This window comes from Gopherus evgoodei, chromosome 1 (assembly GCF_007399415.2).
Source record: "Gopherus evgoodei ecotype Sinaloan lineage chromosome 1, rGopEvg1_v1.p, whole genome shotgun sequence".
Taxonomy (NCBI): domain Eukaryota; kingdom Metazoa; phylum Chordata; order Testudines; family Testudinidae; genus Gopherus; species Gopherus evgoodei.
In genome coordinates, this window is record NC_044322.1 from 33483864 (window position 1) to 33511757 (window position 27894).

The window sequence follows — 27894 nt, forward strand, 5'->3', positions numbered from 1 at the left end:
TGCAGCCATCAGTGGAGGATTCTATATTACACTTTGTCCTAGCAGATAAAGAGTAACCGATTACCAAACTAAATGTTAATGTAGCTTAGGTACAAGTGATTATGACTTGATCGCATTTATATTGTGCAAGCTGAATAAAATCCAGACCACTAATATATATACAGAATGGGAAGAGACTGTCTGGAAAGGAGTACGGCAGAAAGGGATCTAGGGGTTATAGTGGACCACAAGCTAAATATGAGTCAACAGTGTGATGCTGTTGCAAAAAAAGCAAACATGATTCTGGGATGCATTAACAGGTGTGTTGTGAGCAAGACATGAGAAGTCATTCTTCCGCTCTACTCCGCGTTGGTTAGGCCTCAACTGGAGTATTGTGTCCAGTTCTGGGCACTGCATTTCAAGAATTACGTGGAGAAATTGGAGAAGGTCCAGAGAAGAGCAATAAGAATGATTAAAGGTCTAGAGTATATGACCTATGAAGGAAGGCTGAAAGAATGGAGTTTGTTTAGTTTGGAAAAGAGAAGATTGAGAGGGGACATGATAGCAGTTTTCAGGTATCTAAAAGAGTGTCATAAGGAGGAGGGAGAAAACTTGTTCATCTTAGCCTCTAAGGATAGAACAAGAAGCAATGGGCTTAAACTGCAGCAGGGGAGGTTTAGGTTGGACATGAGGAAAAAGTTCCTAACTGTCAGGGTGGTTAAACACTGGAATAAATTGCCTCGGGAGGCTGTGGAATCTCCAACTCTGGAGATATTTAAGAGTAGGTTGGATAAATGTCTATCAGGGATGGTCTAGACAGTATTTGGTCCTGCGAGGAGGGCAAGGGACTGGACTTGATGACCTCTCAAGGTCCCTTCCAGTCCTAGAATCTATGAATCTATAAATACTTGGTGCTTTAATAGGGCCAATTTCACAAAGCTTAAAACAATTATGAGCTATCAGCTGAGAGGAAGAATTTAAATAGAAAAATGTGAATGATATTTGGGAATTATTTAAGAACACCTTACTAGAGATCCCAAAAGCCACAATCCCGCAACTGAGGAAGAAGGCTGTGCTGGTTGAAAAACAACCTGGTTTAGAGGGGGAGTGAAGACAGCTATAGAAAATAACATACAACAAATGGAAGAAAGGGAAAGTTGATAGTAATGAATATAAATCAGAAGTTAGGAATTGCAGAAAATTGATAAGGGAACCCAAGGGACACAAGGAGAATTCAATTGGCAGCAGACTTAAGGACAATAAGGAGTTTTAAAAATATATTAGGAACAAAAATAATATTGACAATAGTACTGGTCCAGTACTAGATTGAAATGGTAGAATTATCAATAATCATTGAGAAAAGGCAGAGGTGGTCAATAAATATTTATGTTCTGTAATTTGGGGAAAAAACAGATGATGCACTCTCATCATCTGGTAATAATAAAACTCTTTCCATTCCACTAGTATCACTGGAAAATGTTAAACAGAAGTTAGATATTTTTATATCAGCAGGTCCAGATAACTTGCATCAAAGATTTTTAAAGGAGCTAGCTGAGGTGCTTGCTGCACCATTAATGCTTTTTTTCACTAAATTTTGGAGCACTGAGGAAGTTCAAGAAGACTGGAAGAAAGCTAAAGTTGTGCCAATTTTTAAAAAGAGTAATTATAGGCCTGCCAATCTGACATCAATACCCGGCAAGATAATGGAGCACCTGATACCGGACTCAATTAACAATCAGCTAAAGGAGGGTAATATAATTAATGCAAATCAACATGGTATCAACTAACTTGATATCTTTTTTTGATGAGATTACAAGTTTGGTTGATAACGGTAATGATATTGAAGTAGTATTTAAACTTCTGTAAGGTATTTGCCTATGGGTGGTTGGTATAATAGGCCTCCCGTGACACAGTCACTGCTGCTGGATGCCAGTTACGGGTTTGGTGGGGGAAATTTTTGTTTATTATCATGCCTCATGCAGGTTCCAGGGTGGCTGAGGAAACAGTATGTGTTACTCAGCTTCCTGGGTTCATCAAATTACATTAGAATCTCCCTGGACTCCAAGGAGATTACTGATGAACTCAGGAAGCTGAGTAGCAGATACCACCTCCCAAGCTGCCCTGGAACCTGCATGACACATATCAAAAGCTCAGATTCTTCCAGAGGAGAGAAGAGCTTTTGAATTTTCCTGCAGGGCAGCTTGGGGTCTGGGGAGGGGAGGCGCAGGCTGTGACAGGTTGGGGGTGGAGGGCTCCACCTGACCCAGGGCTCCTCCTAGTACTGGAAGTGTTAAGTATGGATATAGCCCAAGTACCACACACAGTATAATACCTAAGCCTATACAGCACACACACACACACACCTTTGTCTGGTTGTCAGCTCCCACCTAACAACTACAGCCAAGAATATGGTCCTAAAATATACTGGGTGCACGTGTATTACATGCATTAGTGATGGAGTCACATATCAGCAATAACCCACGTTAATAAATGAAAATAAATCTTACTACATCATCCCAAGAGATTCTGTTTTGTGTATTTTTAGTTTAAAATAGTAAAGTATTTCCTTGAGTCTTTCAAATGGATAAATGAAGTATACAAGAATCTTCCACACTGGAACACTTGGAAAGCACAGCTCTTAAAACCAGGCCTTCCTTGGATAGTAAGGTCTTTGGGTCAGGGCCTGTCTTTTTTATTCTGTGTTTGTATAATGCCTAGCACAGTAAAGTCCTGATCCGCAATTGGGGAATCCCAGGCACTACTATAATACAAATAAATAATATGCCTGTGAACCAACATATCTGGTAGGTCTAATTTTAGGTTTACGGGCCTGCTAATAGCAGAGAAAAAACATGTAAAAAAAATAAACTAAATTATTGCATATAAAACCTGACTGTAAAAAGACGCAGGCATTACTAATACAGAGGAGGCAGAAATTCAATTTTAGAAAGACTAGAGAGACCAGAACTTGTTTGTTTTCTCAAAGATGAGCAATGCTGATATTTGGAGAAATGTAAACAAATCAGATTGTAGAAACAAATGTGTAAATCATAATTGGCTACAGTTGAGTTTAATAAAAAGGGTTTGACTTTGAAAAGGCTATTTGTATTTTCTGGAACTCTACATTCCATTTTCTTTTTCACATATTAGGTTAAAAATAACTTACACTTTTGATATTCATAACAAAGATCACCAGATCTTGATGATACTGATAAGTATACTGATTTCTTGGTAAGTATGCATGATTGGAAATTAGAATATTTTTGCCTGGAAGCTAAGGATAGTGGGATATGGAAAAAATAATTTACACTTACAATTACACAGTAAACATGGAACATAACTGCAATTTTTAAAGTAATTTTTGAGAGCAAAATTGTGTTTGAAGCCATTTACCACAACTATAATTGGCGCCACTTACCCTGGTAGTTAGCTGATGAGTTGCTTGTTGCAATTTCTTTCCACTGACTAATATATCTAAACAAATTAAGCAAACACACATTCAGTTTAAGGTACAATTAACAAAATCCTGGAAATTAAACACAAGTTTAATCTCTTGAGAAGTTAACTTTTTGGAAGCTGAAACATTTCCAAGAAGATCAAGGCCACAATACAGAACAATGGAGGGAGAAGATTTAAAATGGGAGAAGCTGGAGCTGATCAAGGCTCTATTATAGATAATAAAATCCTTCAGAAGGGAAAGAAAACAAACAAAAAACCCACATACTTACTCTTCAAAGTTAAGCGCATTTGTCCATTCCAACAGTTCATCCACTTCCCATTCCATTACATTGTCTGTTCCTCCTTTCTCAACAGCATTGACGATGCCTTCTGCACTTCTCTGAATTAAGATTGCGGTGGTAGGGTCCTCTGTTTTGACCCGCAAACTTCCTGCATAATACCTAATAGTGAAACAAGAATATATTATTGCAGGTTGCTTGAAACAGTTATATTTTCTGACGCTAAGGGGCACTATATCCCAACATATTGTCTTATTCTAGCAGAACCAAGTAAGGATAACATGGGTGGTCTGTGAATAGAAATATTATGTACCTTAGTCATTATTAACTTTGATTTAATGGTGACATAGCAAGGAGGGGAAGAGAATCAAGTATGTGTGTACACAATTTAAATATAGATTCTACTTTTTTCTTTTATCATTTTAATATCAAATATATTAGACTTTTTAATCCCAAATGATCCTCAAAGCATTTTACAAAATGATATAACAGTTATGTAGGCATCACCTTCTCCACTACCATATAGAGTGACTTCTGGGTTTTTTAAACAGTACACCACACCATACACAACAATTTGTACACTGGATATACAACTGAAACAGAGATCTTCCCAGAGGTGACCATTTCAGGTATATGAGAGGGTCAAAAAATGACCTATCTTCTAGAAGAAGCTACTTTTATAAATATTTCCCTAACATTTTAAAGCACCTGTCTTGACCCTGTACGTTAATGATGTCACGACTATGCCTGTGAGAAGGATAATCTAGAATAAATGAGCCTAGAATAAATGAGTAGATGAAAACCTGAGTGTCCCATTTATATTATATATTCTTAGTTCTTGTCTTTGGGAAATTATTCCCCTTTGTTTAGGAAGGAGGATACTTGCAAGAACACATATGGGCCGACTTGCCGCTTCCTCTCAAAAGAATACGTCATTCTTCATGCCTGCCCCACCTCCCAGTAATGTAGGAAGAAAGAAATCACAAGGAAAAACTGATTTTTGTTGTTAAAGAAAACATTGTTAAACACCACAGACAATCTAACTATTTTAGGCTTATTGAAATTCTTTGGGCATCACACATTTAAATGATTTGCAAGCTCTTTGTGGTGAGTAATGTTATGATATTACATAAATGGAAGTAACTTTAAAAATTATACTACAGAGACAGTTGTGTGTCCCTTTGCCTTTTACATATAAGAATGCCATTTGAATTACATATCAGGTCAGAATGGGACAAAAGCTGAACTTCAACAGTTTTCAAAATAGAGCTGTATTTCTTTCTTCTATCTCTGTAGGCTTATTCCTTTTTCTGGCAAATTCCCATTGACTTCAATAGACCTGAAGAAGAGCTCTGTGTAAGCTCGAAAGTTTGTCTCTCTGACCAACAGAAGCTGGTGCAATAAAAGATATTACCTCCCACACCTTGTGTCTCCAAGGAAAGTTTTGCCTGAGTAAGGAATGGAAGATTTAGTCCATTTATTTTTAAAATGCCTATTATGGTGACCCAGTGACTCCCAGAAACAATCATTTGCTTCATAGACTGTAATTTGGGATCAACTTCTTATCTTGTTTCTTTGGCTGGGGTAAGAGGAATTTTAACATTCCCATTACAGCAGCTTGTTGTGTTGTGCTGCTGAAACTCTGGCAAAAGTGGAGTTGTGTTCTCCTCCTCAAAGTGAGGTTAGCATTATATTAGATGTGATGAGCTGGGTACTGCATTACAATATTGACATATGTGGCTTAATTCTGATGAATCTGTGTTAAGCCAATGTGTTTGGAACTGGTGATGTGCAGCACAATACTGTTATCCCTCTTGAAAAAAACAAATAAGGGCTTGTATAAATTCTATAGTCTATGCTATGCAGGATGTCAGGCTAGTGGAACTGATCATAGAGATTTCTCTGACCCTTAGAATCTGAATATGTTACCATTTAAAACTCATACCTCTGCATGCTATATTTTTTCTAATAAATTAATTTTGTAGTAATCTTTAAAATAAAATGAATTTCCAGTTAAATGACACCCAGTGGTATGCCTGTATGGTGATGGAGGCACTTTGGATTGCAGTTGTGTACTTTTTATACATGTCCACTGAAACAACAGTTAATGCCAAGGAATAATTTGTTTTCTCTCTTCAGAAAACAGACTATAACATTTGGCCTATTCAAGCAGGGGTTATAAAAATATAACTGTTTGTCCTGGGAGCCACAACTTTTCTTCCATTAAGCTATCATTAGAGATGATTGCTCGATCTGCCTTCCTACCTACTTAACATGGTTTAATGTAGATGTTAAATAATATAGGGGTGAAGATTTTGTGTGATTCCACTGGTCAGGACCTTGGAGGTGGATAAACAGTTGCCCATAAGTAGCTATTGGTTTGTTCTAAAAGGAAGGACCTGAGTTATTTCAGGGTGTGACCTTCCAACCCTGCAGATTCTTGGAGGCTGGAGACTGTTTTTTGCTAGCTTCTTAATTCGTTTGCTTAAAACAAGGAGGCTAGACACTGGCCATAGCTGCAAGATCTTGAGTGTCGAGTTTTTTGGTTCTGGTTAGACTACTGCCCTTCTTAGGCTGCATGGTAGATGTCTCTTATTAAATGAACTATTGGCAATCTCAGTTAGGAATGCTCCATGGTAATCCAAACAAACCTACCATATAGTAACAGCAGTTGTCCTTGTCACAGATGGTGACCCTGCTTGCACTTAGTGATTCAGTGACTACTGTTTGCGCGTATAGGTTGGTATCTTGGAATGAAGGTGTTATGTTTCTGATCTTGTTCTCAGCTTGTTCCCAGTGGCTTATACAGCCATTCCAGATATGGGTGATCTTCTCTGGGAAACAAGATGAAAATTTCTGGGAGGAGAGGTGCTATATTCTAGAGATGATGGGGCAGTGATCTACAAGCAGAAGAGGAAGCTGCCTATATGTGGAGTTCCTCTTTTCTGAATAGAACTGGGAAGAACTATCACCCTGTCTGATGCTGTCTTTCTCTATGCTCCCAGATTTTTTTGCGGAAATCCACATGACAGATAGTACAGCCCAATGTCACATCACCTCCTTTTGCATTGCCTCCACAGCCCCCAGTGCATAGCTGCAGAGGGATATAACCAATAAAATAATAACTCCTGTAGGAGCTATCCATTCTCAGATCTAGAAGAGGCAATATCCTGCTGCCCCAAATGGAACTAGCTCCATTTGGAAGTTCAGCAGAACTTGGTAGTGATATACAACTCAATTACTTATAACACAGTTACACAGCGTTTTAAGATAATTTAGCCATGAAGTTAATGATTTCTGAAAAGACCCATAACCAGAATACTACTCTAATCATGCCCAGAAACATAAGTCTGAAAATTGCATCAACTCACATTTTTGTCATCCATTCAATTTTTCTCCTTTTTCTTCTCTGGTCAATGTCTTGTTTCCTCTTTAGCTTAGAGTAATGGAATTCCTTTTTCTTTGTGTTGTCCTCATCAGTTACAGGATCTATGGTCCTCCAAAACTACTGGCAAATGTGATGTATTGTTTGGACTAGTTTCACAAAAACACCATGACTGATTTTCTTCCCCTCTATTCCCCTGGGCATGTCTTCTCATTTATAAATCCCATGATTGGTCCTTTACATTGAGAATAATTAAAGATTTACCATTTGCCTGTTTTGCTTATCTGTTCAGCATAAGATACATTATCTTGTCAGTAGCTTGAAAGACACAAGGCTAAACATGCAAGGAGTATATTTTCTCTTGCAAATATTAATTCAATGGTAATTGCTCCTTGCCTTGGTAAATTTCTGCATAAAAAGAATGCTGATTCTTTAATAGCTGATATTCTGTTTAATGTAATGGAGAGAAAAATCTCATGGATAACATACTGAGAAATAATATAATAATGTATAAAAAACAAATAATGGCCAAACACAGATTAGGTTTCTCTGAGAAGCTCCAGAACTGTTATTCAGAGGCTACCACTAGACAGGCTTAAAGGAAAAGGCACAGGGATAGATGTAATAGGGAAGACGGAGGAAGTAAGCAGAATGATTTTATGCCTAGAATAAGAGAATATGAGTCAGAAGTCTGATTCCTATTCCCTACTCCGCCACTAACTCTCTGTGACCTATGCAAGTCACTTAACTTCTTTGCCCCTCAGTTTCCTCATTTGTAAAATAGAGATAGTAACATTTGCCCACTTTTGTAAAGTACTTGGAGATCTTTGGATGAAAGGTGTCCCTATGTATATGCAAAGTCTTATTATTATGGAAGGAAAGGGTTACCTACATTTCCGTAACTACTGTTCTTCAAGATGTGTTGCATATGTCCTTTCCACTATAGGTGTGTGTACATCTTGTGCACAAATGTTGGAGATTTTTCTCCTCAGCAGTTCCTATTGGGGTGGCTCAAGTGCCATCCTGTTGCTGTGCACAACCGCATGCTGATGTAAGAGGGCGGAGCTGCTCCCAACCTCCCTCAGTTCCTTCCTACTGGATGCACTCTGATATAGAGGGGAAGGCGGATGGGTCATGGCATAGACATGTGTCACACATCTCAAAGAACAACTGTTATATAAAGGTACGTAACTGTTCTTCTTCAAGTGACTACACATGTCAATTCCACTCGTGTTGATTGGTGAAGGATCTGCTCAGCTGATCTGCCAGAGTGTTTTGCTTCCCTGGAAGGGAAACAGTTTTGAGGTGAATTGAATGGGTTATACAGAAGTCCCAGAGGTGAACTGCCTCCTGGCAGAGCTGGATTGACTATGCCCCTCCTTGATGGGTTATATAAAATATAATCACTGAGTTGTCTGTCATATTCCACAGACTCCCACCCCCCCAACCCCCCCATCTAGGGGAGGAAGGTTGAGCAGGCTAGACCTTGCTTGTAACTCCCTGACATTTATGTGAGCCTCTAGGTCCGGAGGTGACCAGAGTCCTTGAGTTTTCAGGGATCCAATATGAGCTCCCAAATCTAGAGATGATGCGTCTGTGGCTCGAGTGAGTGTTGGAAGGAAGGGAATGTCCACACAGACTTTTAGAGGGTCTGTCCACCAATCCAGAGACAACAGGACTAACTCTGGTACTTGAACCACCTTGTCCAAGTGGTGATGATTCGGGGCAAATACTGATGCTAGCTATGTATGTAGTATCCTGAGTTGCAGTCTGGTGTATTGTACTACATAGATATATGCTGCCATGTGACCTAACAGGCTGAGGTACTTGCATGCTGTTGGGAGCAGGTAAGCTTTCATTTGAAGTACTAGGTTCTGAATAGTTTCAAACCTGATTTGTGGAGTCGAGGACTGCTCAATAAATTGTATTATCTGTACAGGCCTCAGTATTGATTTTTCTCTACTCCCTAAGAGCTCCAGAGCACTGAATATAGATAGAACAGTGGATATGCTAAAGAGGACTTGAGATTCTGACTGAGCTCTGATCAGCCAATCATCCAGGTATGAGAACACATGGACACCTAATTTTTTAATATGAGCTACTACCATTGTCATGCACTTTGTGAATACCTGAGGAGCAGCTGCCAGGCAGAACAGACACACTCAGAACTGATAGTGTCAACCATTCATCACAAACCTGAGAAACTTTCTATGGTTGGGACATATTGTGATATGGAAGTAAGCATCCCTCAAGTCAAGGGCATCAAACCAGTCTCCTTATTCCAGGGAAAGGATAATTGTCACTAGGATAACCAGGCGGAATTTTATTTTCTTCAGCAATTTGTTCAACTCTCTTACATCTAAGATGGGCCTGAGGCCTCCTTTGACTTGGGGATCAGGAGATAATGGGAATAAAAGCCTTGTACTCTGAGGCCCAACAGTACTTCCTCTATGGCCCCTCTCTGAAGAAGAGATTGAACCTCCCACTGAAAGGCAATCTGGAGAGAGTGGTCCCTGAAGAGGGATGGGATGTGGTGGAGGGTTGAAGTAAATTGGGTGGCATACCCTCAATCCACCATGCTTAAGACCTACTGGTCTAATGTTATATGGGTTGAGGCACTTAGGAAGTGGGAAAAGTGATTGGTAAATAAAAAAGAAGGAACAGACAGAAATGAGGAGACTGGTATACTGTCTTCAACAACTCCATCAAAATGCCTGCTTGGAAGAGGCAGCTGGACAGGATGAGCTAAAGGAGTGGAAAAGTGGAGTATGTTAGAATAATAGGATTAGAAAAGATGTCTGATGGTGTCACATTGAATGATTCATGTCACTATGCAGTGTATTATAAATTATTTAAATGTTGTAATGCTATGTATCATATCTGAAAAAGAATTCTGTTCATTAGTGCAGCCCTGTGGTTGCTCTAACTTGCCAGCTCAGACTCAGGACAGAGAAGACAGAAAGATGGCTTAGACCTGCATTTACCTCCACAAACCTTCAGATACCAAGTAATCCAGCCCTAAATCATCTCATGATTGATACCTGAAATGGAGTTATACTGTTCATAGTCATTCTTGGGATCCAAATAATTCCCTGAATAACTAATTAAATTCTGTAATTACCCTGTGTTATGTTTGTACAAACCTTTCACCTTTAAAAATATTACCAATTATTTCCAAAAGAATTTAATAAAACATAAATGGTTTAATTTTAACATAACATAATTTCAGTATGTTTTATATTTTAAGCTATACATTGTATTAGAGAAAAGGACATTGACTCCTCTCGCAGATTTTTAATCCAAACAAAATTATACCTTCATATGGAGACGGATGAAATTGTATTTTAATATTTAAGTATTATATTGTACTTTAATAAACAGGTTTATTTCATATTCAGCACAAGATCTTATAGTACAGTACTTATGATAATTTAATCATATTCTATTGTTCAGTGACTTGGTGATGAGGAACATGTTATAAATAAATGATCATGATATTATTATAACATCTCACAGGGAGTGACTATTACCATAGGTCATTATTTCAAATGGAAATAAAGATCCCACACATTATGAAGTGATCCATATAGTGAGTAAAATTAAATCTCCCTAATGTGTAGGTTATGTAAGAAAAAGAAGTTAATGTTTTAAAGAAAAAATGTAAATGCTATTCTTTGCTTACTCTGATCGAAAGAAGTCTCCAGCCATTATTCTCCACACGCTTGTACCAGCCACTGTGGTCATCTTTCCAAATCTTTCCATGAATAGCCTCTGGCAGCAGCTGTTTGTATGTTGGCTTTGTATAATCTCTAGGGCTGTTAGCACACATATCCACAATGGGTCTATGAGTGAATATTTTGTAATATATACTTGGAGGATATTTAGTCTGTAAAGAAATATCACACTTGAAAGTGAGAGATCTAGTTAGTGACAGTGTCTGTTATAAATAAATGTTCCTACTTTTAAAAAAAATTGTCAGATTAATACCTTGTCTAACTCTCTTAACATATATGGGTTTACAAAAGCCATGAAACTGTTCTTTACCTATTTCAAAGTAGTTTAACACCATACAGGATAGGCTGAAATTGGAAGATTTGATTGGCTGATTACAATTCTGAGTGAAATTAGAGATCCAGTCCTCAACTCCGTGAAATCAGTGGGAGTTTTGTCATTAACTCTAAGTGAGTTCTTTGCAAGGTCTTCGGTGTGTGGCCACAAGCATACACAACATTTAGGAGTATTTATTGTTTCTCTTATAATGTTTATTTTTCTGAACTGAATGGGGGAAGTTTATTGGGAAGAGAAATGAAATTGAAAAATATTTAAAAATGAAAAAGTTAAGTGTGCACAGTAGCTAGACCAGGGACTGTGAGTCTGTATTTGTGGGTTGTACTTCCAGGTACACTGCAAACTCGCTGTGTGACTTAAGTAAATCATATAACCTTTCTTTTCATCAGTTTTTCTGTCTGTAAAATAGAGATAATAATTTACTTCTCTCAAATGTCTATTCTGAGGATTAGTTAGTCTTTGTAAAGCAATTTGATAGCCTCAGATAAAAGTTGCTAGTACATGCAAATTAATACTTTTACTTAATGGACCTTACTGATGATCTGAAGATGAGAAAATACATTAATAAATTAGATTCTAACCTGTAATAATTTCTGCAGTGAAACTAATTTAACTGCTTGGATGGCTAAATAGGTTTTAAAGAACTGAGAGGGTTGGTTTTTTTTTTGTTGGTTTGGTTCCAAGCAACCCACTCTCTCAGTCAGAGATGCTGTAATTTCATTGACAAGTCCTGGTCAATCTGGTATGTTCTCAATTGAAGTATATAGATTAGCAGCCCTGTTTCCATAGTCCAAATTGCTTAGTAGTAAATAGGTGAGAAAGGGAAAAATTCTGTCTAACCCATGATTTTTCTTCCTGAATGCCCATTGTGAAGACTGACATGGAGGTGATGGAGTATAAACTGACAACCTGTGAGGGAGTTAAAGAACTTTCAAAGAGGAATAATAGGTAATTAAAGCATACGTTCCCTCCCTCTGCTAATATTACTTTTTAAATGGAAAATGTTATGATTAAAGATAATCGTCTCTCTAACACTAGAGATGGAAACCTAGAAATATAAGGTCATGTTGGACGGTCTCGTAAATATACTGCAAATATGACAGCTTAAAATGCTAGGACAGTTCTGATTAAAATAACCATTTTTCAAATTTATATTTTGTCATGGTGCTAATGTTTGGTAAATAAAGAAAAGAATGTGTTGGCTCTGTAATTCCAATCTAAAAACTTCATCCACCTCCACGCTTACTTTCACTGAACTGGATAATCTTGTAAGTAATAAATCAGCTCAGCATCTTGATCTCTACACCATGCCGTCCACCAGAGAGCAAACTGTTTCTCTGATGTTTTATTAATATCATATGTCACCAAGGTGAGGTTTACTAATGATGTATTATTCGTAAGTTGTTATTAGCCAGGGAAGAGTAGGTCAGAAGCAGAAACCAAATAATTACAGGGTAGAAGTCTGCCAAATACAATTTACTAGAAATTGCTAGCCAGGCAGTAGGGAAGAATATTAACAATAAATCAGCTTCTTTCCAGCTTTTTCAAGTGCTGTAGCAATAGATTTACAATCCTGTATTAGATATTTTGAAAGTAAGAGACTTACACAGGGCTTTTGCTATTCCAGAGTGACTGTTCAGCTGTATAATACTAATAGGCAAATACTTAAGGCCAAAATCTAAGCAGATTCTTGGGTCAAAATTTTCAAACTAAATCCATATTTAGTCACTTAAATAAAGGTTTGAGGTGAAATCCTGGCCCCATTAAAACCAATGGAAAAATTCCTGTTGACATAAATAAGGCCAGGACTGCACCCCTGATTATCAAATCCAGAGCAATGAGAGCACCCACAAATGCAAATGAAAAGTCAGACCATTTAGTCAGGTGCTTAAGAATGGATTTAGGAGGCTAATTTAGAACATAAGAATGAGTATCCTGTCTACCGACCGTGCCCCAGAGGGAGTGAACTCAACAGGCAATGATTAAGTGATCTCTCTTCCGCCATCCATCTCCACCCTCTGACAAACAGAGGTTAGGAACACCCTTCCTTACCCCTCCTGGCTAATATCCATTAACGGACTTAACCTCCATGAATTTATCCAGTTCTCTTTTAAACGCTGTTATAGTCTTAGCCTTCACAACCTCCTCAGGCAAGGAGTTCCACAAGTTGACTGTGCGCTGTGTGAAGAAGAACTTCCTTTTATTTGTTTTAAACCTGCTGCCCATTAATTTCATTTGGTGGCCCCTAGTTCTTGTATTATGGGAACAAGTAAGCACCCTGGTTATAAAATACTAACCTTGCTAGTTTGTTAGAATACAATTAATATAAGTCCATTAAGTTGTGATTACCGAGATATAGAATGAATGTCAATATTTCAATATTCTTTAAAACACTACTTACACCACCTAGTCTGAATCGGACATAAACACCTGCTGCAGCATCTAGTAACTCTGCCTGCAAGAAGAAAAAGACATTCAGCCACAATGCTTCCAAATCAAGACAGAAAGATACAGTAATGAAATGAAATGAGTGGTGTCCTTAATTCCTAGAAAACAACTGATTTCTATGGGCTCAGCCTTCTCCTTTCCTTTTTCACTCTAATTCTACCTTGGATATGCTTTTACTTTTGTTGTTTACTGATACTTTCTTTTGTAACTACTATATATTTCTTTTTTTGACATATGGTTTCAGTTGTGTGCAATCCACAAAGTATCCTACATCAGTAAATCTTGGACTTCAAATGATGGAACAGTCAAAAAATGTATTTGATTTACAATGCTGTAATGATCCTTGTCTCCCAATACTATGCCCCAAATAAAAGACAGTGAGACAAATGTAGTGTCCATCTTTAAAAAAGGGAAGGAGGAGGATCCGGGGAACTACAGGCCAGTCAGCCTTATCTCAGTCCCTAGAAAAATCATGGGGCAGGTTCTCAAGGAACCAGTTCTGAAGCAGTTAGAGGAAAGTGATCAGAAACAGTCAGCATGGATTCACCAAGGGCAAGTCATGCCTGACTAACCTAACTGCCTTCTATAAGGAGATAACTGGCTCTGTGGATGAGGGGAAAGCAGTGGACATGTTATTCCTTAACTTTAGCAAAGCTTTTGATACGGTCTCCAATAGTATTCTTGCCAGCAACTTAAAGAAGTATGGGCTGGATAATGGACTATAAGGTGGATAGAAAGCTGGCTAGATGGTTGGGCTCAACGGGTAGGGATCAATGGCTCCATTTCTAGTTGGCAGCTGGTATCAAGCAGAGTGCCCCAAGGGTCATTCCTGTGGCCGATTTTGTTCAATATCTTCACTAATGATCTGGAAGATGGCGTGGACTACATTCTCAGTAAGTTTGCAGATGACCCTAAACTGGGAAGAGTGGTAGATATGCTGGAGGTTAGGGATAGGATACAGAGGGACCTAGACAAATTAGAGGAATGGGCAAAAAGAAATCTGATGAGGTTCAACAAGGACAAGTGCAGAGTCCTGCACTTAGGACAAAAGGAATCCCATGCACTACTACAGACTAGGAACCGAGTGGCTAGACAGCAGTTCTGCAGAAAAGAACCTAGGGACAAGAAGCTGGATATGAGTCAACAGCGTGCCTTTGTTGCCAAGAAGGCTAATGCCATTTTGGACTGTATAAGTAGGGGCATTGCCAGCAGATCGAGGGATGTGATCATTCCTCTCTATTTGACATTGGTGAAACCTCATCTGGAGTACTGTGTCCGGTTTTGGGCCCCACACTACAAGAAGGATGTGGAAAAATTGGAAAGAGTCCAGCGAAGGGAAACAAAAATTATTAGGTGGCTGGAGCACATGACTTATAAGGAGAGGCTGAGGGAACTGGGATTATTTAGTCTGCAGAAGAGAAGAATGAGGGGGGGGATTTGATAGCTGCTTTCAGCTACCTGAAAGAGGGTTCCAAAGAGGATGGATCTAGACTGTTCTCAGTGGTGCCAGATGACAGAACAAGGAGTAATGGACTCAAGTTGCAGTGAGGGAGGTTTAGGTTGGATATTAGGAAAAAAATTCACTAGGAGGGGAGTGAAGCACTGGAATGAGTTACCTATGGTGGAATCTCCTTCCTTAGAGGTTTTTAAGGTCAGGCTTGACAAAGCCCTGGCTGGGATGATTTAGTTGGGGATTGGTCCTGCTTTGAGCAGGGGGTTGGACTAGATGAACTCCTAAGGTCCCTTCCAACCCTGATATTCTATGATGCTATGAAATTAAAATTAACATCTTGAACTATTTTGTACAGTACATGTGTAACATGTACACAGATATAGCAATGAAAATACATCAGTAAATATAGCCCTTACCTCTCTAGGGTCAATGAATTTCATCAGAAGATGAGGGTCCCCAACTCCTCTAAAACCTATTAGTTCTTTGTAGTATCGAAAGACACGGACATTCTGTAGAGAAGTATAAATATACCAAGAAAAACTGTTGTTCCTGGATTTTTTCCACATTTTGAACATAGTCATGACACTATTCAGGGTTTTCCCATGCCAAACCACACAGAATTTCACAGAAGCACAGTGTGGGGCACAATCCATCAAATGGTCTCTCAGAGTTAAACTTGTGCCTAGTGTACTCATCCCAGTCCTGAAGAGTGAAGTTAATAACATTACAGCACTGCTGAATTCAGTCAAATGTGTGTAACAAAAACTGAGTCTAGTGCATATTGAAAAACTAAGTTTATATTGTTTATTTTGGTATTAAGTCATAGTGACTTAAAAGTGAGATGGCTTTCAGAGAAAGAAATGCATATGGATACAAATTAAAAGCATGGAATTGCTGCCATATACTAGGGGGAATTTTAAAGTAGAACATTTAAATCTCCTAATTTACCATATATCAGAGGGGTAGCCATGTTAGTCTGGATCTGTAAAAGCAGCAGAGTCCTGCGGCACCTTATAGATTAACAAACATACTGGAGCAAGAGCTTTCATGGGTGAATACTTACTTCGTCACATGCATCCGACGAAGTGGGTATTCACCTACAAAAGCTCATGCGCCAATACATCTGTTAGTCTATAAGGTGCCACAGGACTCTTTCCTAATTTACCATAGTTATCCTTGAAAAGACCTCTTTGGTAAGACTCCCCACGAGACCACCTTTTCTTCCTCAGCTTTGGACTTAGGGGATTACTTTTACAATAACCTTTTAAAAGTCTGTCCATTTCTTTCTCTGTGAACTAGGTTATCACCATGGTATCTAAGTGCCTTTTACACTTCCCATTTCTGTTCAACTTCCTTCTTTGCCTCGCTTTACCATCATCCCATCATTAACAATTTACAACTCTTTAAATGGCAACTTTCCCCAGTAATACAGTAGTCACCCTACCCTCCTGATGAGGGCTGTTCCTCTGTTCCTAAAGCTATTGTAATTGGTGCCTCACTGCATGCTATGCGCTACTATAGACTGTGCAGAACACAGAATAAAAAGACCAAAACACTGCTGAAGGAAGCCCACACATTCCACCTAAATGAATACACCATCCCCCTTTGGTAATGTGATGTGATTTTTTTTTTCCTGTGGCAGCTATGGAATTCTACCTGCTTTTGACAATATAAAATTACATATCATTTTTAATATACTGTATATGCAGGCTTCTGTGGATAGTTAACTCTCTATTATGTTTTCTGGTCAGCATCAGCACTATGTATGTGGACAACTGTATTGGAAGTGAGATTAACACCACAGGAGTTCCTGCTCCTGGCAGACTTTCCATCACCACTTTGGTTTATAGAGGAGAAAAATATCAAAATTGTTACTTAAGTGTTTAATGATTAAAATATATGATTAAACATAAAATAGTACTTCACACTCACAATACATCTTTTCCAGCACCTCTGAATGACTCTTGCAGCCTGGTTCCATTTCTCTTCTTCCATTGGTATTTACAAATGCCTAAAAAAATAAGGTTATTGTTCACAACTATTCAATATTGTCTCTGTTGCTATTTGCACAGCCTTTTTCTTTTATAACCAGTTTAAAGAAAGTATATGGTAAAAATCACTTTTAAAAAAATGTCTGTCTTTTAAGAGTGGTGGTGTAGCTGTGTTACCTCACCCACATTAGCTTTTAAGACTTGAATTAAGATGGAGAAAAAATAGGTTCTTCTTCGAGTGATTGCTCATATCCATTCCAGTTAGGTGTACGCGCCGCGCGTGCACATTCGTCGGAAAACTTTTACCCTAGCAACTCAGTGGGCCGGCAGGTCGCCCCCTAGAGTGGCGCCACCATGGCGCTCCATATATACTCCTGCCGGCCCACCCGCTCCTCAGTTCCTTCTTACCGCCCGTGTCGGTCGTTGGAACAGTGGAGCGCGGCTTAGCTGACCTCCACTTCCCTAGCTACTCGTTTTCTCGTATATAATTATGCAGTTATAACACTTTTATATATATATTTGTATGGTTATACGTGTTTCTTTGCTAACATGGTTAGTTTAGTTAGCGGGGTTCAGGAAGTAGCCCTTCTTCCGAGGTCGAGAGAGTCTACGATTCCTGCTGGTGCCTGGCAGCTCCCCGGCACGCGCCGTGGTTGAGCCCCCTGCTCCCGCTACTTCCGTGCCACCTGCATCGCAGCCAGAGAGCTCGCCTAAGTTGCGTTATCCGGCACCGTCACCTGCAGAGGCACCGATGACTTCGGCTCCGTCGATTCCAGTCCCCCAGGACCATGGAATCCGGTACCTGGCAGCTCCCCGGCTCGCGCCGTGGTAGAGCTTACTGCTCCTGCTGCTTCGGTGCCAGCTGCACCACAGCTAGACAGCTCGTCTAAGATGGCTCGCCCGGCACCGCCGACGTCGGCACCGTCGATCCCGGTCCCACGAGGGCCGTAGAATCCGGTGCCTGACGGCTCCCCGGCACGCGCCGTGGTTGAGCGTATTGCTCCTGCTGCTTCCGTGCCAGCGACACCGCAGCCAGAGAGCTCGTCTAAGTCGGATCGCCCGGCGCCGACACCTGCTACGGCACCGATGACGTCGTCACCGTCGATCCCGGTCCCACAAGGGCCGTAGAATCCGGTGCCTGACGGCTCCCCGGCATGCGCCGTGGTTGAGCGTATTGCTCCTGCTGCTTCCGTGCCAGCGGCACCGCAGCCAGAGGGCTCGTCTACGTCGGATCGCCCGGCACCGACACCTGCTGCGGCACCGATGGCGTCGGCACCGTCGATCCCGGTCCCACAAGGGCCGTAGAATCCGGTGCCTGACGGCTCCCCGGCACGCGCCGTGGTTGAGCGTATTGCTCCTGCTGCTTCCGTGCCAGCGGCACCGCAGCCAGAGGGCTCGTCTACATCGGATCGCCCGGCACCGACACCTGCTGCGGCACCGATGGCGTCGGCACCGTCGATCCCGGTCCCACAAGGGCCGTAGAATCCGGTGCCTGACGGCTCCCCGGCACGCGCCGTGGTTGAGCTAATGCTCCGGCTGCTTCCGTGCCAACGGCACCGCGGCCAGAGGGCTAGTCTACGTCGGATCGCCCGGCACCGACACCTGCTGCGGCACCGATGACGTCGGCACCGTCGATCCCGGTCCCGCAAGGGCCATAGAATCCGGTGCCTGACGGCTCCCCGGCACGCGCCGTGGTTGAGCTCCTGCTCCGGCTGCTTCCATGCCAACCGAAGCCTCTGAGGCACCGACAACATCGGCACCGTCGATTCCAGTCCCACAAGGGCTATCGAATCCGGTGCCCGACGGCTCCCTGGCACGCGCCGTGGTTGAGCGTATTACTTCCGCTGCTTCAGTGCTGACGGCACCGCAGCCAGACAGCTTATCTAACTCGGTTCGCCCGACACCGGCTCCTACCGAAGCTCTGATGACCTCGGTACCGTGGATCCCGGCCCCACGAGGGCCGTCGAATCCGGTGCCTGACAGCTCCCCAGTACGCACTGTGGTTGAGCCTGCTGTTCCCTGCACGCCGGAGATGTTACCAACGGCGAGGGCTCTCAGTGCCATGACAGAGTCAGTGCTGCCTGACCCGGGCACCGCCGGTACGGGTAATACAGTCTCTTCAAGGGACTGTCCCCTGTCAGTACAGCAGAGCGGCACCGTTCATGATCACGGTCCCGCAGACACTCCAAGTCCTGTCGGCACGCCGGACACCACTGGCAGTCCCGGTGCTGTTTTCCTCGGTACTGGTCACACTCGCTGTACCGGTCGGTATCCCGTTCGCCGACCCGCTATCGGCACCGTTCCGACATCTGGCACCGGGGCAGGTACCTTGACTCCTGTAGCTCTTCTCCGAGCCTCGAGATCTCGGTCGACCTCCCAACACCGTTCTGGTTGCGGGTCTGGATCTCGTTCCAGGTACCGATACGCCTCCCGATGCCGGTCCCCGGTGCCGAGTTGGGCAAGGTCCGAGTGAGTCAGAGACTCGGCCCATGCCTTCTTTTAGTACCTCCATGGCCGTCCGGACACGCATCCGTGTCAGCCCATATGCGCAGATTTTATGCTCAGGACCACGATCCTGATATGATGGCCAGCGGGCGCCAGCCCCGAAGCAGAAAGAGCCTTGGCGAATGCAAGGTGTACTCTGCAGGGGCCCTGCACCTCTGGGTAGCAAAGCAACAAGCCTTGCTTAGCTGCGATAATTATAGCACCTGGGTGGAGGAGTTTCTCCCTCGAACCTCCCACCTGGAGTTCGCTGCCGTCTTGGAGGACGGGGGAAAGAATTTACCCTTTGTTGGTAAAGGCATCTTCGCGGCAGAGACAGCCCCAGACTGCGAAGCCTGCTGGACAATAGGGTCCTAATGCGTCTCAGCATGTATACGCCGGCGACCAAACGCAGGCCTTTATGGCCCCAGCCGCCATACTCTGTGCCTAGCCAGAGGCAGAACTCTGGAAAACGGCAAGGCCAAGGTGGTTGCAGACAAACGTCAGGCCCCCTAAAAAGCCAAAGTCAAGGTCCCTCGCAATTACCACTGGGACCAAAGACGGACCTTCCAAGGTTCGCCGGAGGGCGGTGTACCAGTCGCAGGACGGGATCCCGATCCCGCTTTCTCCTGGCATGGCCCCAGTTACTTTCAGATCGCTGGGTCCTGCGCACGATGGAGCATAGGTACCACCTTTAATTTGCTCCAGCCCTGTCCCCCTTCAGCGGACGAAAGGGGCAAGGGGTTTTACTCCCGTTATGCCCTAGTCTCCCACTCGATCACAGGTCTCAGACCTCCCTGGTCCTGCATGGACTCAACCGGTTTAGGATAAGGTTGAAGTTCTACATGGTATCCCTGGGAACCATTATTCCATCCTTGCCTCCTGGGGGCTACTATGCCGCCCTGGATATGAAGGACGCGTACTTTCGCAGTGCCATCTTCCCTCCACACGGGAGATGCCTCCGCTGTATAGCCAGCGGTGAATACTCCCGGTTTACGGCCATAGTCGCCGCCTTCCGTCGCTGATGTCGGATATGCGTTTTTCCGTATCTGGACGATTCGCTTATCCGAGGAGACTCTGAGACACAAACCGCTCAGCCGTGGGCATCGTCACGGTCTTATTCACAGATCAAGGCCTGATGATTACTATAGAGCAATCCACTCTGGTTCCCACGCAGAGGTTGGGCTTCCTAGGGGCTATCCTGGTCTCCTGCCTAGCCGGAGCCTGCTTATGACAACTGCGGTTTTAGGCGAGGGCAACAATCATCTGAGGTCTGAAGGCTTTCCCAACGACCTCAGCTCGCTCTTGTCTCAGTCTCCTGGGTCCATGGTTGCCCGCAAGTTTGTAACCAAACACGCCAAGCTCCGCCTCCGTCCTCTCCAAGTCCGGCCCACCTCGGCGTACCGCTTGGACAGGGAGCCAATGGTCATGGTAGTCACCGTTCCCTCGAACGTCTTAGGCTCCCTAGAGTGGTGGCTAACTCCCTCTTTGGTGTGGACAGGGATGCGGTTTCATCCGCCCCAGCCCTCACTGCCCCTGACGGCGGACACATCATCTCTCTGCTCGAGTGCTCATGGTCGCCTCCGAGCTTAAGGCCTTTGGTCTTCTAAGAAGCTGGCATTCCTCGTTAATGCCCCAAAAATGAGAGTAGTCCGCCTGGCATGCCAGGGGTTCCAACGGCAGCTGCGAGGCCGTTGTATCTCGGTGTTTACAGCCAACACAAGGGCCAGGTGCTTCATAAGTATTCAGGGGGGGACATAGTCCTCCCCCCCTTTTTGTCAGGAGGCCATCCATTTCCGGGTCTTTTGCATGGCCCACTCGATGGAGCTGGCGACGTCCTTTCTCCCAGGCGTTCGGAACGTCTTAACTCTTTGACTCAGCAGGTTTTTCCTGTCTTACGAGTGATCACTCTGCCCCATGTGAGGCGTCCCGCTTTCCGGAAGTGGAGATGTTTCCTCACACAGACCTGTTCGCTCACCGCGAGAGCAGGAAATGCCAGGTGTTCTGCTCCTTCCAAGGTCTCTCCTCGGAATCGATCTTGGACGCATTCCTGATGCCGTGGAACGGCCAACTGCATTATGCCTCCCCACTGTTTCCACTGGTTCGTTACGTCCTGCTCAAACTCCGCAGGGGCAGAGCGTGCATCATCATGATCACTCCAGAGTGGTCCAGGCAGCACTGACATACCACGTTGCTCGGCCTGTCAGCCCAGACCTCATCACTCAGGGCAATGACAGGCTTCGTCACTCGGACCTGCAGCCTCTTCGCCTCACGGTGGCTCCTGCGTACCTGAGTCGGGGTGACAGGCAGCCTTCCACCTGGTCAACGTACCGAGCCAGGTGGAAGCGTTTCCTTTACAGCTGCAGTATGCTCGATCTTGCTCCTGCTGAGGTCTCGATCCCCTCTATTTGGCCTGCCTCTGGCCTTCAGCGGCAGGATCTGGCGGTATCATCGCTGAGGATACTCTCAGTGGCCATCCCTACCTTCCAGCAGGCTAAGATGGACGTTCAGTGTCCCACGCTCTATGGGTTCGAGGTCCCTCAAGGGCTTGGAGCGCTTGCACCCTCGGGTGCACCGCCCAGCCCCGCCCTGGGACCTCAACCTAGTCTTGGCCAGACGGGTCTCTGAGATCAGAGCTCTTCTTCTTCGAGTGATTGCTCACATCCATTCCAGTTAGGTGTGCGCGCCGCGCGTGCACGTTCGTCGGAAACTTTTTTACCCTAGCAACTCCAGTGGGCCGGCAGGTCGCCCCCTAGAGTGGCGCCGCCATGGCGCTCTATATATACCCCTGCCGGCCCGCCCGCTCCTCAGTTCCTTCTTACCGCCGTGTCGGTCGTTGGAACTGTGGAGCGCGGCTTAGCTGTCCTCCACGTCCCTAGCTCTCCTAGTTTTCAATCGCTTATCTCTAGTTCTATATAGTGTTAATTAGTGTTGTTAAGTAAATAGTTTAGTCAATAGTTGTTAAATAGTTCTTGGCCGGGGGCTTAGCCCTTCCCGGCACTCGGCGCCAGGCTCATGCCTGTTTCGCCGGGCTTCAAGCAGTGTGCGGCCTGCAAGAAGCCCATGCCCACCAGCGATCCCCACGAAGCGTGCCTGAAGTGCCTCGGGGAATCGCACAGGTCTGACAAGTGCCGCATCTGTAAGGCTTTCAAGCCCAGGACAAAAAAGGAGAGAGATCAGAGGCTCCGAACTCTCCTCATGGAGGCGGCACTTGACCCGTCGACTTCGCGGACCGTGGTCTCGGCACCGGCACCGGATCGCTCCGGCACCGAGAAGACTCCTCGGCACCGACCTTCTCCGGCACCGGAATCACAGCCTAGGCCGTCGAAGTCTGCTACTCCGGCCAGGCAGACCCGGCTTGAGCGCCCGGCCTCGACATCGGCCGCGGCACCGCCGGCACCGTCAGCACCGTTGACTCCGGGCCTGGCGGGTCCGTTGAGTCCGGTGCCGCCGAGCTCCCCCATGAGATCTGGGGTTGAGATAGTGGTCCCGTCAACACCGGAGACCTTCGCCTCGGCTCGGGACCTTATTGCCCTGACGGAGCCCACTCGGCTGCCACCCCCGGTACCTCCGGTGCGGGTCGTGTCCAGGGGCAAGCCCATGATGTCGGCGCCGCCCAGAGACAGTCCTTCGCCATCTAGGTCCCGACGTCTTGGGCGCTCCAGATCCCGACGCCGCTCGCAGTCCCGGCACCGCTCCCCTCAGCGGCACCGGTCGCACTCGCGGCAACGGTCGACCTCCGGACGGTCGCGGTCAAGCTCCAGTCGGCGTCACCGGCACCGCGACTCCAGGAGCAGGTCCCATCGCTACTCGCCGCACCGGTCGACCTCCCGGCACCGAGCTGGTGGCAGGTCCCGGTCTCGGTCGACCTCCCGGCGCCGAGCCGGTGGTAGGTCCCGGTCGACCTCCCGGCACCGAGATGGTGGCAGGTCCCGGTCTCGGTCGACCTCCCGGCGCCGAGCCGGTGGTAGGTCCCGGTCGACCTCCCGGCACCGAGCCGGTGGCAGGTCCCGCTACCGAAGCGACACCCGGTACCGATCAGGATCCCGGCACCGTGACAGATCCAGGTCCCGGTCCCGATCCCGGCACCGATACGACTCCCGGCACCGGTCCCCGGCACCGAGACGATCCTCCGTGCCGACCCGCGCCGGCCCGTACCATCCGGGGTCGGCCCCGCCGTGGCCCTCGAGACAGCCGTCCGTATCTTCGCAGGCGGACAGTGCGTATGCGCTCGGCACCGACCGGCAGGCGGCGCTCTTCGGGGATCCGCCGCTGGAAGACCAAGGCCCACCACAGTGGGGATTCTGGACACCCTGGGCATACCATCAGGCCCAGGGCCCCCAGCAGCTCCCTCCCACACCGGCGAATGCGGAGCGTAGGGCCCCTGAAGCCTCCTTGTCTCGCCCCCCTCCCTCCCCGGAGGCGGAGGAAGGGTCCAAACAGCAGGACTCCGCTGTGGCTCCGGAGGTAGAGGCGAGGGCTGAGGAAGACCCTCAGTTGGACACTATCGTGCCTGGGGTCTCCTCATCCTCCTCCCCGGATGAGGCGGTGGCGGGTACCTCCTCCAACAGTCCCCCCCCGCTGGATCTCAGGGCGCACCAGGACCTCCTCAGGCGGTTGGCCCAAAACCTGAGTCTGCAGGCAGAGGAGGTCTCGGAGATAGAGGACCCGATTGTTACCATCCTCTCTTCGGATGCTCCCACCAGGGTCGCCCTGCCCTTTGTACGGACCATTCAGGCCAATGCCAATACTATCTGGCAGTCCCCGGCCTCCATCCCTCCGACAGCGAAAGGAGTCGAGAGAAAGTACATGGCCCCTTCCAAGGGGTATGAATACTTGCACGTTCACCCGACTCCCGGTTCACTGGTGGTGCAGTCGGTGAACGATAGGGAGCGTCACGGCCAGGAGGCTCCGGCCCCCAAATCCAGAGAGGCCAGGCGGATGGACCTCCTTGGCCGTAAGGTATATTCGGCTGGGGCCCTGCAGCTCAGGGTCTCTAATCAGCAGGCCCTGCTGAGCAGGTACGCTTTTAACTCCTGGGTGGCAGTGGACAAATTTAAAGAGCTGCTGCCACAGGATGCTCGCCAGGAGTTTACGGCCATCCTGGACGAGGGCAAAAAGGTCGCGCGCACGGCCTTACAAGCATCCTTGGACGCTGCGGACTCGGCTGCCCGTACCCTCGCGTCGGGAGTTACGATGCGTCGCATCTCCTGGCTGCAGGTTTCCGGCCTTCCGCCAGAGCTCCAGCACACGATACAGGACCTTCCTTTCGAAGGCCAGGGCCTGTTTTCGGAAAAGACAGACCCCAGACTCAAGAGTCTGAAGGACAACCGGGTCATTGCGCGGTCCCTCGGGATGCACACCCCCGTGACGCAGCGTAGACCCTTTAGGCCACAGCAGCAGCCGTACCGTAGGCCGTTTTCCCAGTTCCGCCAGCGGCAGGACCCTTACAGGCGCCGCGGCAGGAACGGCAGGCGCAGGCAGTCTGGGAACCAAGGGGGGCAGAACCAAGGCTCCTCGAAACCCCCGCCTGGTCCTAAGCCTTCATTTTGAAGGTGCGCCCGAGGGCGCTGTAGCAGTTTCCCCTATGGATCCTTTCCCCCCGTTTTCAAACCGCCTTTCGTTTTTCCTCCCGGCGTGGTCCCAAATAACATCGGACCGCTGGGTCTTAAACCTGGTGCAGACGGGATACCGCCTGCAGTTTGTTTCGTTTCCTCCTTCCCGCCCTCCTTCCTCGTCCCTCTTCAGGGACCCCTCTCACGAGCAATTCCTTCGACAGGAGGTGCGGACGCTCCTCAGCAAAGGAGCCATAGAGGCGGTTCCGGAAAACGAGAAAGGCAAGGGGTTTTATTCCCGCTACTTTCTGATCCCCAAGGCCAAGGGGGGCCTCAGGCCTATCCTCGACCTGCGAGAACTCAACAAATACCTCGTGAAGTTGAAGTTCCGCATGGTATCCCTGGGGACCATTATTCCATCCCTGGATCCGGGAGACTGGTACGCCGCCCTCGACATGCAGGACGCGTATTTTCATATTGCCATTTGGCCGCGCCACAGACGCTTTCTCCGCTTCGTTGTGGGGGCTCTTCATTATCAGTTTGCAGTCCTCCCTTTCGGCCTGTCCACGGCCCCAAGGGTGTTTACAAAATGCATGGCAGTTGTCGTGGCGCATCTTCGACGCAACCGTGTCCACGTGTTCCCTTATCTGGACGACTGGTTGATTCGGGGCACGTCGGAGCAGCAGGTCAGCAGCCATGTCCGCCTGATCACCGCCGTATTTGCAAGTCTGGGCCTCCTGATAAACACAGACAAATCCACTCTGAGGCCCACGCAAAAGGTGGAATTTATCGGGGCGGTCTTGGACGCCACGATGGGCAGGGCCTCGCTGCCTCTGCAACGGTTCCAGACCATGGCGGCGATCGTTCAGCGTTTGCGGTCAGCCCCGTTGACGTCAGTAAGGACATGTCTAACCCTGTTAGGCCACATGGCAGCGTGCACTTTTGTGACCGGCTACGCTCGGCTCCACATGAGGCCTCTCCAGCTGTGGCTTATCAGCCGTTACAGGCCGCAAAGGCAACCTTTAGACATGTTAGTCACAATCCCCCAGAAGGTCTTGGACTCTCTCGGCTGGTGGTTGGACCAGTCCGTGTTATGTGCGGGTCTTCCCTTTCACCCCTCTCAGCCATCGGTATCCCTGACAACGGATGCCTCAGATCTGGGCTGGGGGGCCCACCTGGGGACCCTGCGGACACAGGGCCTGTGGTCCCAGGAGGAGGTGGGGCTCCACATCAACATACGGGAGTTGAGAGCGGTCCGCCTTGCTTGTCAAGCGTTTTGTCATCAGCTTCAGGGTCGTTGTGTCGCCGTGTTTACGGACAACACGACGACGATGTACTATATCAACAAGCAGGGCGGCACCAGGTCCTCCTCCCTGTGCCACGAGGCGATACGTCTCTGGGACTTTTGCGTAGCCCACTCCGTTCACCTCAGGGCTTCCTTCCTCCCTGGAGTACGGAACACTCTGGCAGATCGACTGAGCAGATCCTTCCTGTCGCACGAGTGGTCCCTTCGCCCGGATGTCGCTCTCTCCATTTTCCGGAGGTGGGGTTATCCCCGGGTGGACCTCTTTGCGTCCAGGGGGAACAGGAAGTGCCCAGCATTCTGCTCCTTTCAGGGCAGGGAACCGGGGTCGATAGGGGACGCCTTCCTCATCCGGTGGTCGACCCACCTGTACTATGCATTTCCCCCGTTCCCTCTAGTCCACAAGGTCCTCCTGAAGGTGCGCAGGGACAAGGCGCTCGTGATCATGGTAGCCCCGGCGTGGCCCAGGCAGCACTGGTACACCATGCTGCTGGACTTGGCCATAGCCGACCCAGTTCCCCTGCCCCTTCATCCGGACCTGATTACCCAGGACCACGGGACCCTGTGTCACCCAGACCTGCAGTCGCTGCACCTAGCGGCGTGGCTCCTGCGTGGCTGACTGGCCCAGAGCTGCGATGCTCCACGCCTGTGAGAGAGGTGCTCTTGAGCAGCAGGAAACCGTCCACAAGAGCCACGTATTCAGCGAAATGGAAGCGCTTCTCCTGTTGGTGCGTAGAGAGAAATCTCCGCCCTATGGAAGTTTCGGTTTCCGAAATATTAGACTACGTTTTGTCCCTCAAAGGGCAAGGTCTGGCCTTATCGTCGTTGCGAGTCCACCTAGCTGCTATCTCCACCTTTCACCCGGGTGCGGACGGTCGCTCCGTTTTTTCTCACCCGACGGTGTCGAGATTCCTTAAAGGGCTGGAACGTTTATTCCCTAACGTCCGTCCCCCTGCTCCCACCTGGGATCTTAACCTGGTGTTGTCCCGACTCATGGGGCCCCCCTTTGAGCCGTTAGCTACTTGCTCCCTGCTCTACCTCTCTTGGAAAACTGCCTTTCTAGTGGCTGTCACCTCAGCTAGACGGGTGTCGGAGCTCCGAGCTCTTGTGGTAGACCCCCCATATACGGTCTTCCACAAGGACAAGGTGCAGCTGAGACCACACCCTGCTTTTCTGCCCAAGGTGGTCTCAGCCTTCCATGTCAACCAAGAGATTTTCCTTCCGGTTTTTTTCCCAAAACCTCACTCCTCAGGCAGGGAGCAGCAGCTCCACTCGCTGGATGTCCGTAGGGCTCTCGCGTTCTACATAGACAGGACTAAGCCCTTCCGAAAATCCCCCCAGCTTTTCGTGGCGGTAGCAGATCGTATGAAAGGTCTTCCTATCTCCTCCCAGAGGATATCCTCTTGGGTTACGTCCTGTATCAGGACTTGTTATGACTTGGCCCATGTCCCTGCGGGCCGTGTGACTGCGCATTCTACCAGGGCGCAGGCGTCA

General features: G+C 46.8%; 1 protein-coding gene across 5 annotated transcripts in view; it reads right to left on the reverse strand.

The window, feature by feature from the left end:
* C1H11orf65 (chromosome 1 C11orf65 homolog) overlaps nucleotides 1-27894 on the reverse strand; it is a 40988-nt gene that overhangs the window by 1713 nt on the left and 11381 nt on the right. For 4 of the 5 annotated variants that reach the window (XM_030561107.1, XM_030561098.1, XM_030561090.1 and 1 more), the window contains 7 exons: nucleotides 17003-17081; nucleotides 15487-15579; nucleotides 13571-13624; nucleotides 10784-10987; nucleotides 7088-7221; nucleotides 3708-3878; nucleotides 3398-3453 (listed from right to left, as the gene is read on the reverse strand). In XM_030561107.1, coding sequence (XP_030416967.1) covers nucleotides 3398-3453; nucleotides 3708-3878; nucleotides 7088-7221; nucleotides 10784-10987; nucleotides 13571-13624; nucleotides 15487-15579; nucleotides 17003-17065 — 775 coding nt within the window. In that variant the 5' untranslated portion in view covers nucleotides 17066-17081. Of the gene's footprint in view, nucleotides 1-3397; nucleotides 3454-3707; nucleotides 3879-7087; nucleotides 7222-10783; nucleotides 10988-13570; nucleotides 13625-15486; nucleotides 15652-17002; nucleotides 17082-27894 lie in introns of those variants that run through there. The other variant, XM_030561081.1, reaches the window with a different exon arrangement.